Source organism: Austrofundulus limnaeus, unplaced genomic scaffold (assembly GCF_001266775.1).
Source record: "Austrofundulus limnaeus strain Quisiro unplaced genomic scaffold, Austrofundulus_limnaeus-1.0 Scaffold279, whole genome shotgun sequence".
NCBI lineage: Eukaryota > Metazoa > Chordata > Actinopteri > Cyprinodontiformes > Rivulidae > Austrofundulus > Austrofundulus limnaeus.
This window is the reverse complement of record NW_013952681.1, coordinates 421,730-435,829: the sequence shown is the minus strand read 5'-3', so window position 1 is coordinate 435,829 and position 14,100 is coordinate 421,730. Positions and strand designations below refer to the sequence as shown.

At 36.7% G+C, this 14,100-nt stretch overlaps 1 protein-coding gene across 1 annotated transcript in view; it reads left to right on the top strand.

The window, feature by feature from the left end:
- Window positions 1-541: 541 nt before the first annotated feature.
- The window catches only part of LOC106526521 (disks large homolog 2), a gene marked incomplete at its 5' end in the record, with an annotated part of 30,959 nt that continues 17,400 nt past the window's right edge, over window positions 542-14,100 (top strand). The window contains 8 exon segments of the mRNA XM_014021145.1: window positions 542-706; window positions 2,063-2,116; window positions 4,270-4,320; window positions 6,373-6,497; window positions 8,512-8,681; window positions 8,947-9,083; window positions 9,755-9,869; window positions 11,455-11,596. Coding sequence (XP_013876599.1) covers window positions 542-706; window positions 2,063-2,116; window positions 4,270-4,320; window positions 6,373-6,497; window positions 8,512-8,681; window positions 8,947-9,083; window positions 9,755-9,869; window positions 11,455-11,596 — 959 coding nt within the window.

Genomic DNA, 14,100 nt, shown 5'->3' with positions numbered 1-14,100 from the left:
GTGCACAAGCGTCCAACTTGAAACGTTGGATGCGATTTTGAAGCTGAAATCGCGTTCGGTGTGAACGCAGCATAAGACTTAACAGTGTGTGGGGTTTATTTAACATGGTCCAGTGAGACAACACTGAGGAAATCAACACTGTGAAATAACACCAACACTGGAAGTCAGTTTACTCAGAAAGTGTTAAAATGACACCAGGGGGAGTTAAATGAACTCTGAAAAGTTTAACACTGACATTTTAACTCTGGTTTTTACTGTGAATGTTTTCTTTCATCAAAACATGTCATGCTGATTGTTTGTGTTTGATTTAAATATTTTTATAAATTGCTAAAGCAGCAATTGAAAGAAAACAGTGAAAAACTTTTAAACAATAAGTAAATAATAATATTTAAAGCACTTAAATATAGATTATAGTCATTCGATGACTCAACATTTGTTTATATAGCCTTTTACAAAAAACAAAAGACAAAGTGCTTCGTGGTACAAATGCCATAATACATTGTTTGCATTTAAAATTCTTCTTTATGTTTTGAACTGACAGCAGCTTCAGGACCAAGAAAGGGACCCTCTTCCTCCTGATCGGGAATTTCCAGGACTCATCAACCACGTGCACACTCCTGAGCTTGTTCATGTGTCAGAAAAGAGCCTTTCTGAAATAGAAAAAGTTCATGGCTACGTATCCCATTCTCACATCTCACCTCTGAAGGTTGGTGTCTGAGCTGCTTTTATTTTGTTGCTTCAGTTTTTGTTTTTCAGTTAGTAAAGTTATTCTAGAGGAAATAGGAATTCCTAAAATAATAATGTAAATTGACTGTATTTGTATACTGCCTTTCTATCCAACCAGGACACTCAAAACACTTCACATTACAATCTGTGTCCTTATTTACCCATTCACACAGACCTACTAGATCTCTTCAAAGCTAACGTGCAAATCTGGAGACTAATCAATGCTTTTTAAATCACATTGTATGATCAGAGGCATTAAAGTGATGAGGTGTCTTTGCCCAAGGTCACAGCAAATGAGATAGATGGAACAGGGTATTGAACTGGCAAACTACTGGTTAAATAATTATTTTTAACCTAAATATTTAGCTTGTAAACTAAATATTTAATTTGTTAATTAAAAATTTAATTAGGAACTATGACATTTATAAATATATGGATAACATGGTGAAAATATGACTTTGAAAAATTAACCTGTTTTTTTTCTTATGAAAGGCTAAATAAAGCAAAAATATTGGTAACTTTTGACTTGTGTAACTTTACAAATGGCACCCAATAAAGAAGTTTTCGTTCAGTGGTTTGTTTTATCACAACAAATTCAAATCTTTTAACATTTGAAAGACAACAAATTATTAAAATTCTAAACAAAATTGATATTGTAATTTGGTAGATTGTAATCCACAGTATAAATATTGACAAAAAATATCCAGTGGATGTAGTTCGAAACTGGAGTAGAAATTAAAAGGAATCAGCTGATTTTTATAACTGGATTTAAAAACAGACCCTAATTCATCTTTTAGCTTGAGGTGCCAAAAAAAGAAAACAATAATAATCAGGAGGAAGATGTTCAGAAAATAGAGCTTATACTCATCGCAAGATGCTAAGTCAGGAACATGAAATCTGACTCAGGAGAATTGTTTGTTAAGGAAGTATATCTTCTTAGTTAATAATCCAACATTCAGCAGAGCTCTTTGGGGAGACAGTTTCATTGTAGCAGGAGTGCAGCCCGACCACTCAGGCTCCTAAAGTTCACAGCTTTGCTCTTCCTCACTGCAAGTATAAGTTGGACTCTATACACAGTTCTGAGGGACATAAAATGGAAGATACTGTATAAGGTTTTGGTTTTAGATATGTTCTGCTTGCTGTCAATGATGAGAAAGAAAATGAACGAAGGAAAATTTCAAAGCACCTAAATAACTTTGTTTCCTGATGTTATTTTCTTGTTAATTAAACTGTCAGAGGACTGCATGAAAATAGTGGTATCCATTATGCCAGTTACCATGTACCATTGTGTTTTCATCCAACAGAATCTATAAGCATTTCTTTTTTCCTTTTTTAGGGGAGCCCTGCTCCTGTCATTATCAACACAGAAGCTTTGGACTCAACTCCTTTGGTGAGTTTTTTATGTGATWAAGGCATGGCAATCATCTCATTTAGGATTTATGTTTGGACGTGTTTGTATTTTGTGCTTTGACTTTGAGTCCATTCTGTCTGGGTTCCAAGATTACCCAGCCACAGGGGGCAGGGGGTGGCTAAAGTGAGTTGATGATCAGTGACCAGTGAGCAACAGCATAGTTTTATGCTGAGAATGAGCTTTGAAATGGGATGTTTAGGGTAGTTGATGGCCAGTGGGGCTGAACTGCCTTTGGTTTCCCCAAGTTTCTGGCCTCCAGCAATGAATTGTTCAGGACTTTTTTTTTTATCAAAATGCTTACCAAAGCATCTTGGTAAAAAAAAACAAACAAACATTTTTGTACATTTTGGGTAGGTTGCAACATTTTCCACTGCATTCAATAAACTATCAAATATGAAAAATTACATAAGAATTTCACATTAAATCTCTACCCGGACACCCAGTTTATCTKAAAAGGGTTATCTGGACATACAAAAATGGTTATAGCTCAAAAACTATTAAACATAGGAGCTTCAGATGGTTGTTTAGCTCTGTTGAGGGGCTATCCATCAGGTAAAGCAACCCCCCCCCCCCCCCCCACACACACACACAAAAAAAGACCCTCACCCAAACCACTACAATTTTGGGATGCACCTAGTAGCATGACATTTATTAGGAATACAGACTTCTGAGTTCTTGTGCATTTGTGCGTGCGGGGGTCATTATGTTACCGCTATGCTGTATCTAGTTATGAATATGAAAACTAGAATAATTTGTGGAGCGACAATGAAAGGGCTTGCCACATGCCATCCAATTCAAATAAATATTTGAATTTCCTGTTTGTTGGAGACCACTGTGAACTACCTTCCCAAAGTTGAGCCAATTATGTCTAACAAAAGCTTAGTTATGGTTTGTTTTGCATTTTAGCTAAGGTGGCCATCTTGAATTTTTGATTTGGCATTAGTATGTGATGGAGATTCTTTTTAGCTACCACCACAAAAAAATTTAGCTAAAAGTGTTTTAAAATGGCAGAGTTAATGTAGTGTCAAATAAATTTTGGCGGCCATCTTACATTTCTATTTAACATTCAGAATTTGACAAAGCTAGGACAAGCCCCATTAAAGTTTTRAAGAGAGAAAATTCCTTTTGTTAAAGAGGATAACAATAGGTGCTACCATTCAACTAAATGGAGGAAGAGGAAGGTGTTATGAATCAATGCCTTTCTCTGCTCTCTAATAAATTTGATGTGGCAAGCCATAATTAGTCATAACTTGAGACAGGAAGGTGCTTGCCGCACAAAATTTGAAGTCAATAAATTATGTTTGCATGTTCTGAGTCATTGTTCTGTTTTAAACTGCACATAGACAGACAATAAATCATATTATGTTACTATTGCCATTACTTTCTCATTGAAGTTGCCCCACAAAACAAATCAATGCGACCAATCATGGTTAGGGAAAACTCCACCCACACACTAACTCTGCTAGTCACGATTTTGGCCAACTTAACCAATCACGATTAAAGCAAACTCCGCCCATCTGAGGTCTCTGCAGTACATGTTGTCCTGTGGGCAAAGGTGGTCCAATCTGTGATTGGCAGAGGTCTTGAGGTGTGTTCGGGGGTGGGGAGGGTTGGCCCTTGCACTTTCATGTTTTAATTATGACTAAAATTCTTCTCTATATTTGAAAAACATGTGTTTCCTGCCCGATTCGACCAAGCTTCTCCCTGCTGCTACCCCATCGTAAATCTAGCCAATCACGTATTGGGTCAACTATGCCCACAAAATAAAAAAATCCTACTTACTGACCGCAGAGACCCCCTTCTCATGGTTTCTTCACACTCCAGCTGTTCTATATATACTGCCAATTTTATCTTCAAATATAAGAGCTCTAGCTCCACCCTCTCGTGGTCCTTTAACAACCCACCAACGTGCACTTGCTTCTCATGGACTTGTTGCCTCTTTAACTCATGTAAGGCTAATCATTAAGGCACAACAGATGTTAGTGCAATAACAGAAATAAAGCATCATAAGAAGTGTTTATTTTAGCTGTTTACCTTTCTTATTAAAACTATTTCGGTTTATGAACTCTATTTCCTGCAGCTGAAAACACCCTCTAAACCCAAAAATGTTCAATAAATGTTTGTTTCCTCAGGTCAGTGTAACAGAAATGGATTATGAGTTTGAAGAAATCACTTTAGAGCGGGTGAGTATTTCAGATTTCAAAGCTGATTTTATTTAAAAAAAAGAACAAAGAAAATGACAGACTTTTTTGTGATCTCATGAAAACACTGATTATTAGTAGCTGATTCAGTAATTTGTCTTTTTCTTGCTTACTTTTCAAAGACTAAATTAAGTCATTACATTTAATATCACTATTATTTTTTACAACTGTTTAAGTTGCTCTTGCTTTTGGTAAACTGTTGTTAGTTTTGACAAGCAAAACTGGCTGAAACGGGCATATTTTTAACAGTGACAATATTATTGGATCTGTTACATTTTGGTACAACCAAAAGAAAAGAAAATAATTTTAACTCTTTGAAATAGCTGCAAATGTTGTAGTCTACATTAGTGGTTCCCAACCTTTAGCCCCCTGTGCCATTTTGTAACCCCCTCTGTCAAACTCAAATTAAACATAAAAATTTAAATGTTGAATTGAAAGTAAATAAGAATCAGTCTTATTTTTATGTATTTATTTTACACACCTGGTACCACGTACCCCCTGTAATATACTCGGCTGGTTTGGAATCACTGCTTTAGAAAGTGGACCATGGACACGTGAATGGCTGAAGCAGCTGTCCAAGGTACTGAAAGTGCTGCAATGTTTCAGGACTTTAGACAGTGTGAAGAACTGAAGGAAATGCCCAAGGTCCTGAAACTGCTGGAAAGTTTCAGGGCCTTGGACAGTGTGAGGGACTGAAGTAACAGTACAAGGTACTGCAAATGCTGGAATGTTTCAGGACCTAGGACAGTGTGAAGGACTGAAGGAACTGGCAAAGGTCTTGAAAGTGCTATAATATTTTAGGACCTTGGACAGTGTGAAGCGCTGAAGGAACTGTCCAAGGTCCTGAAAGTGCTGGAATGTTTTAGGACCATGGACAGTGTAAAGAGCTGAAGGAACTGTCCAAGGTCCTGAAAGTGCTGAAATTATTCAGGACATTGGATAGTGTAAAGAGCTGAAGGAACTGTCCAAGGTCCTGAAAGTGCTGGAATGTTTCAGGACTTTAGACCAGTAGTTCCCAACCTTTTTAGCCTTGTGTACCCCTAAGCCATTTTGTCATACCACTAGTAGCCCTTCAGTCTAAGGATGATTCTATAAAACTATAATATACTACAACTGATTATTTTTTCAACTCAAATTAAGCATAAAGGTAAAAACGTTGCCTTGAAAGTGAATAAGTAATTAAATAAGTAAACCAGGTAATGGCAGGTGCAGAGCACAGCAGCATCCAAAACACATTGTATTGTTCAAAATACACCAGAAACTCACCCAGATGAGCAAATTCTGTGAGATTCCACATTTTATACTTAATTCCATTTTGTGTTAATTCCGTGATTCCTTCTGCAGTTTCAGCATTGTGGAAATCATAGGGTCCTACAAATCTTAATCCTATTTTTATTCATTTTTTACACACCAGGTAATTTTTTTCATATACCTCCTTGTAAAATGCTTGTGTACAAAGTTGTTTGAAATTGACAAACTTGATTTTAAGCATTTTCCAAATAAATATTTTGATTTCACTATAACAAGTATRTCAGCAATACTACCCAAGTAATAAACTGTAATTAACACATGTTTTGTTTTTGTTTAGGTTATAGTAGTTGTGTTCTGATCCATAAAATATTGAGAGTTTTATTAACAGAAATGGATACTAAAATGATTCTTGGTTATTGTTGACAGTTTTATTTTTTAAATGTCATTAATACTGAGTAAGACATTTGGTTCAAAACAAATTCAGACTGAACATGACAACAATGCCTTTAAAATATTCTGTATTTGTGTAGGACCATCTGCAACAAAAGAAGATTTAATATTCTGCAGAAACATTGTGTTAAAAAGCAAACATGTACATTAGGACTTGTAATAAAACTGGTTGCTTTATTTGTAGTTGACATTATATCAGCTTGTTTGGAGCTCTTTTACAGTAGCTACAGCTGTCTCCTAACATTACAGCTGTGCTACCATTGTCACCATTACACATTTCTGTACACAGAGTATGTTCATCCTTCCTGATATTACCACCTGTTTTTGCTACAGGGGAACTCAGGATTTGGTTTTAGCATTGCTGGAGGAACTGATAGCCCACACATTTGTGATGACCCTGGTATTTTTATAACCAAAATCATTCCTGGAGGACCTGCAGCAGAAGATGGACGACTCAGGTCAGCCACTTCCACATTAGTATTATTTTTATCTTGTCTTTTTCTTTTTACCTTGTTTATAATTTTTCAATATTCTGTCCTGAGTTACCACAAAATTTCTCAAATGTTTTGTACTCTAATACAAGTTATGATTTTTTTAGGGTAGTGAGTTAGAGAACTACAGTACTTAGAAATACCACGAAGACTAAATCAGATTTGATTCAAATTTCTCTCCTAAATTCTAAAAACATTTGCCATTGTGGCTAATTTTTTTAGCAATTTGCCAGTTGACAGCTTTAACACCTCCTCCTCTGTGTGCCTTTTTAACTGTTGAGCACTTTAAGAGCTGTTTTATAGTTCAACAATGTGTGAGACAACAAATCTGTGATTTATTATTATTATTATTTTTAATGTCTTTATTGTTTATAGTCAGGCTGAAGATGTGCAAAATAAATCATCATAATTCCTCCCTCAACTCTCCCATAGCACTATAATTCATTTGTTCCAGCCTTTCTAGTAATTATTACTAAAATTACTAATATATCTGCATGCTTTTTTACCATTCGTTTTCTTACCAAAAACATAAAAGATGACCAAGGAGCAGCAGAACTAGCAATCCGCAACTATTTTTTTGTTTTGACACGATGATTTAAAAGCCTGTTTCAACAAATCGCCTCCCCAAACTACGACAACATATGCCATTCTGTGAAAGAAAATTATATTTCCACTAGAAGGCAGTAAAGTGCTGACTTGTCTCATACATGAATGTTTTCTGACAAATAGACATAATCTTGCTCTTTATATTTAGCTTCCGCTAACTTTTCTTTGAGCATATGCGCTTTTGTACTTGAGGACATAAATAAATTGACTAGCGCTTTAGAAATTGTGCAACTAAAATTTGAATTAGTGCTGCCCACCACTGGAAGTGAATATAAACAACAACAGTGGTAACAGGATAGATGTTTTTTTATTTTTATTTTTATTTGACGATTTATCCAATGYTGTTAGAGAGGCTCATGTTGTTGGATAAGGAGTCTGAAGAGGACCTAGGATTTTTTTTCTTACCAATTGCAGAGATGAATAGAAGACCTGAACTTTTGTGGTATGTTCGCCTGCTAAATAGTACCAGATGAGTTGCTCCTCGAAGCGGCCCATCTTGCTACTGTAACAACTGACATCCTGGAGCAGACCATACATTGCTGCGTAGTCTGCAAAACACAGTTCTGACTGGAGGCAATGTACGAGACAGGATGTCAGAGGGAATTAAGAGACAGAAGAGACACAGGACTGTAAGGGAGACATGAGATTGGAAGTATAAATCAGTCTTACATCCCTATCTAATCTCCGATCCTTTTTCCGCTATACATGTGCCATCTGAGGTCCATCAATTCATCCATTATCTTTACTACTTTCTGTACTGCGAGAGTCACTGTAGCCCATATACAGCAGTCACTGTTTGAGAGGTGAGGTACAACCTGGACATGTTGCAAATCCATCTGAGGTAGATTTTCAGAAAACACAGTATGGCTTTTGACTTTTTTTTTACTGATGATGTCCAGATTTATCTATGTGTTCCAGTTAATAGTCACACCACATTTTAAGCCTTCGTAAACTGTCTTAAACAAACTTAAACAAAACAGAAAGTAGTTTATTAATATTTTCTAATCTCTCAAGCAGATATAACAGTACTATCTACCATTAGATTCCTATTGTCACCCATCTGTCAGAAACCATGGTTTTATTTCTGACAATGTTCTTGGTTTGAAAAACAATTCAGTTGGTAGGCAATCTTCTTCGAACCAGTACTTGAGGATACATTCTATCTGATCAGTTTAAGGCAATAATTCTAGCTTTCTTAACATCTTATTTGAACTACTTTAACTTTTTGTATGTTGGTCTTGATCAGTCATTCACAGACTGAAACTGTACAAAACATTTTTTCTATGACAAAAATCAGAACTGCAAGTAGCAGATTCATATAGTGAACAAACATTATTTCATTTATTATAACCAACCATTTTTATCACTGTTTCAGGGTAAATGATTGTATTCTGCGAGTGAATGATGCAGATGTGTATGACATTCCCCACTGTAAGGCAGTAGAGGCCTTGAAGTTTGCAGGCTCAATTGTACATTTGTATGTCCGTCGTCGCAGACCAATGCTGGAGACCATCTTTGATATCAAACTTGTCAAAGGAACAAAAGGTGGGTTTTTTATACAATGCTCTGTCAACATTTGCATAGCAAAATGTAATTTCACTTTTTTCACATTTTACTTTCATTTATATAGTCATCAGGACTTCATTGGCTCTTTCACAAAACATACTTCAGGCAGGACATAAGATATCTTCTGACCAAGAATTMATTTCAGGATATGTTAATTTGATATAATGGAATATATAAATTCATGTAGTGTTCATTAATCACTATTGATACTGTTGAAACTAACTGCCCCCCTCCCACCACACAGGACTTGGCTTCAGCATTGTGGGGGGAGTTGGAAATCAGCACATTTCTGGTGATAACAGCATATACATWACCAAAATAATTGATGGAGGAGCTGCACAGAAAGATGGACGCCTGCATGTTGGGGACAGGTTAATAATGGTGAGCTCACTTGTTTAAGAACTACACACACTATGACACTCACAACTGGTTACCGCTGCTGATGAAACATCTAATCTGGATTGGTGAAGATGTAATGACATCTGCAGGATATAACTAAACAATAAAATAACCAACTGACTGGAGAAAAAYATGTCAGTCAAATWCATTCTGAGCACTCTGGGGGATGGGCATGCTGTTGCTGCTGTTTTGGCACCCCTTGGGTCTCTGCGCTTGTGGGGCCTCTCAGCACCTGTGGCTCTGATCTTCTTCATGTCTGCCTCAGTGGTCAGATTTGTAGGTCTCCACAATCACTATTAAACATTCTTAATAGTGATGCTCTACAAACATGCGTCTGTCTCTGTGTCCATTATATCAAAAAATCCCAAAAGAATTACTGATAATGTTTAATTAAATATCAAGTGGAGCATCATGGTGAAAACTATAATGCTCCTCYTGGCACTGAGACCTATCTGGCTGATGGATGGAGCTGGATTAGAGTTCAGATTTTTTTTCTTTTAAGATAATTCGTTTTACTTCATTAAATTATTTTCCTTTTAGTTGTGTTCTCAACACAATATCTRTTTAATCCATACTTTAGGAGACAAGGAACACAACCAACTTGTTTATTGAAGAATTTCAGACAAATTAAAGAGACACTTTTGTCTGTGCAGGTGAATAACTGCAGTCTGGATGGAGTTTCTCATGAAGAAGCTGTGGAGATTTTGAAGACTACATCAGACGTGRTTCATCTAAAGCTGGGAAAGCCCACCAATATTTATGGATCAGGTGCTTGTGAGCCTCATGATAACACACACTGTAGTTTTTTCAGTCTTGTATTTGATCAGAATAATATTTTAACAAAACATAGGTCAGTTTAAAATGATGTCGATCAGCTGTGTTGCTCCGTCTTRCAGCACATTTAATGTTGTCATCAATAATTAACAGACAGTACATTTAAATAAGTAAATCTTTGGGTGTAGAACTTTCTGTCACACTACAACAATAAAAAATCAAATACTACTAAAGAAAAGAACTGTGACACAATGACAAACTTTTTTATTTACATCAGTATCTAATATAAATTACTCACACATTTTTGCCATATGAATCAGATAAATTTGTTTTTATCTTTAGAAATAATTCACTACTCTCCTCACACTGTATGTTTTGTTACTCCCTATACTCTCACTGGGGAAAAAAACTATCTGATTTATCTGACAGAGAACAGAAGATTAATAATTTTAAAACATTTCTGAGCCCGAGCGCATGCGCTGCTCCTAAGAACCACTTCAGAGCAGCAGCTCGGAGTTTCTCCAGTGGTTCTTGGATCAGATCAGAGCGGTGCAYGCACTCTGAAATGATTTTAACTTTAATCTTCTGTTCTCTGTGGTGTATTGAACATTTCGTGGAAGTGTAATAAACATTCCCTGAACATTTCATAGAAATCCGTTCGGTAATTTTTGAGATATAAGCCCAAGAAGCAATAGGGGACAGTTTTGGCCAAACTTGGCCGCAGATCAAGCCCTGTAGGCAGGGACAGGTTGATAGCTGGCTGTACGGAGCTCCAKCGATTCCTGGATGTCAAAACATATGACCCCAATTTAGCTCCATATTTTGAAGAGAATTGAAGAGAAAGCTCTTCTGTGTTAGGAGACTCTGAAAGTCCAGACACCCTGCGGAGTGAAAGAACAAGAACGTGGATACAAGCGGCCAAAATGAGTTTCCTCTGCAGGGTGTCTGGGCTCTCCCTCAGAGATAGGGTGAGAAGTTTGGTCATCTGGGAGGGGCTCAGAGTAGAGCCACTGCACCTCCACGTCGAAATGGACCAGTTGAGGTGGCTCGGGCATCTGGTTAGGATGCCTCTTGGACACTTCCCTGTTGAGGTTTTCCGAGCAAGTCCCACTGGGAGGAGGCACAGAGGAAGACCCAGGACACGCTGGAGGGACTATGGGACCTGGGAACACCTTGGGATTCCCCCAGACAAGCTGGCCCAAGTGGCTGGGGAGAGGGAACTCTGGGTCTCTCTGCTTAGGCTGCTGCCCCCGAGACCCGACCCCGGATAAGCGGAAAAAAAACAGACAGACGGATGAACGGGCATGGTGGAATCTTTGACCTAGGGTTGTAAGTTGAAGGTCTTAAAAATAGAGTAAGACATTTACTAAGTTCTAAAGTTATTGATGTCTAACCTCAAGTTTTTACAAACACACAGAGAGTACACTTTTTTCTCCTACATCTTTAACTCCCACACTCGACTGGTTTTACTGTGTTTTAACTGGCACAGAAGTAAAWTTTACCAATTTTACCTTCATGGCATGAATGAACTGAACCATATATTAGACTAACCTTTCTCTGTATTTTTTATTTAATACAGCATATTCTCCTGCCATGGAAAATCATACCTCTTCCGTCATCAACTATGGGACTCTGGAATTCAAGTCTGGCCTGACCCACTTTCGTCCTGGGAGTCATTCATCCCTCCACAACCACATATTGGTGCCAGACGATCTAAATAGGTTAGATTTTTAATCTACCAAAGGTACATTTTGAAGTTATATCTAGCCCACTACTCTCATTTCCCTCATGATATAATAGATGTGCTTTGAATGACTCTCAGCTTCAATGGCACCAAATTTTAGCAGTTTCAGTAAAGTTGTCTCAGTTAAGGAATTATCATGTTTGCTAATACTGATTAGCTGTGATGTCTATCTTGCATTGTGATTAGTCTAAAGCAGTGGTGTCCAAAGTTAGTTCTCAAGGGCCAGTGTCCTGCATGTTTTAGGTGCTGCTCTGGTTCATTATAGCTAAACCTAAGGAGTGCTTAATGGACCATTTGCCAAATTACGTCATCACGCAAAGCACGCATGAAACGAACGTTTTGATTGGATGCCGAAATGCTGATTCCACCCATATTCTGAAGCGGGGGTCAGATGAAGGCGAGTTTTAATGTTGATGCATGGTTTYGGAAAATTGACGACAACCATGGACAAAATCCCTGAAAAGTGAGCTGCCATTGTGACGTCATTGTGAGGCAACTGTCGAGGGGGGACACCGTGTCAAAAAAGACRATCGCCGAAAAAAGGACATTTGAAGTCGGCGAGATCATGCCCAGCAGGGTAAGTTAGTTTTTTCTTGTCTTGTTTTCATCAATCTTTTGACTCAAGCATCAGAGTGAAAGTCCAAGTGCCAAATCTATCTGAACTTTAGACTGATTTGGTTATTGTTACCGGTTTTAACATCGTCTATTAGCTGCTAAAGCAAGCGTTGGGTCTTAGTACAAGCAATTACTATTCACAGTCAAGTAAACAAAACCATACTATAGGATTAGCGTCAATCTCTCACATAAAAGTTTATAACGTCTTTATTTCTTATCCTATTTGTGTAAGCTATGGCTTAAATAAAAGCTGAGAAAATTGTCGATGTTGTGATGTGTAAAAATAAGTATTGTCCCAAGAGATACATTCATAAGCTTTTATAGGAAATTTTCATTATATAGGTTTTGCTAATGTATTTGCTACAGCTCAGACTGCATTTGATGGAAAATTTGATGTGTATAAAAATTATATTTATTAAAAGCAATATATCTTACCTGTCTATTTTTTAAATAATGACAAATTCATTATGGTTGTAATGAAATTGAATAATCAGTTATTTATAATCTATTTGATATTATATTTACAACACAAATACCCAAACAAGCGATTTGAAGTCAGAAACTCTATCACAAACTGTAATAATAAAATCACTCTTGATAACAAAAAATGACAAATGAACTATTTCATGTTTTTAATATTTTCTACATATTTAATCTCTTGTATATTTCTCAGTCATTATTTTTGATAGACTTCTGTTTTAACATATTTGTGTGAACTTATTGATGACATAAATGACATTTTCATGCAGGCGTCGTTTAAGGCATGAGAACAGCATGGAGAAGGTCTCCTGGAAAACGTTGAACAGCCTGGCTTTTGACCCACGACATCCTGACGACTGGAATGAAAACACCACTGCTGATCTTCATAAGGACATTTGGAGGGTGGAACCGTCTTTGCCATTTTGCAGGTTGGTGTTGTATACTTTAAAAAAACAATAACACTTACAGTAGTTTAAGTTTTTTTGRAACTTCCTTTATTTTTGCCTTTGTTTTAACATTTCATGCATTTTTGGATTTCAGGTATAACGTGCCTCTGGTTGCTGTGCCAGATCCTGTCCCTCAACCAGATGATGCAGCAGAAGACCTAAGCCCGAGTCCAGTCTCCAATGGCACCATCAGAGAGGCCTGCAAGAAGTTCAAGCATCTTTAAATGTCACACAAGCAGAAGCAAGTTCCATATGTTACTTTCTGGGAATGTTCTATTTGGTATAAAATTAACAGTTTCTGGGAAAATGTGAAGTTCTGCTGCTGTTTTTTCACACTGCTAGTTTTCTGTTTAGGAAAATGTTTTTGATAAAATTAAAATCTGCCTTCTCAAAATGCTTTAATTATTTCTATTGTGTTTCAAAGTTCAATTTTGGAACAAGAACAGTTACTGTTTGACAAAATAAATGAAGTGAGTGATCAAAGTCATAATAAATAGAGTTAAAGTGTTACCTTGCGTATGGGTGCTTGCAGAGTTGTAAAGTAACTAAGTACAAATACTTCTTTACGGTACTTAAATGTAATGTTTGGGTATCTGTACTTTACTTGAGTAATTATTTTTCAGCCTACGTTTTACTTTTACTTCTTACATTTTCAAACAATTATCTGTACTTTGTTACCCTTAATTTTAAAAAAGGCAAGAAATAGAAAGTTGTTAGTTTTATTTAATTTTTTCTTATTTTCATTCCAGCTTGTTATTGTAAAAAATAAATACTGTCCATATAAATTGTGCCTCCTAGATAGTGAATTTAATTATGGTTGAATGAGAAATTCTGATACTGTATTCAAAAGTAGAGGAGGTATTTGTATTTCACAAATTATATGTTGTGTTTGGCTGCAGCCCTCAGACAGATTTTCATTTTGGGGAAAAGGTTTGTGCAG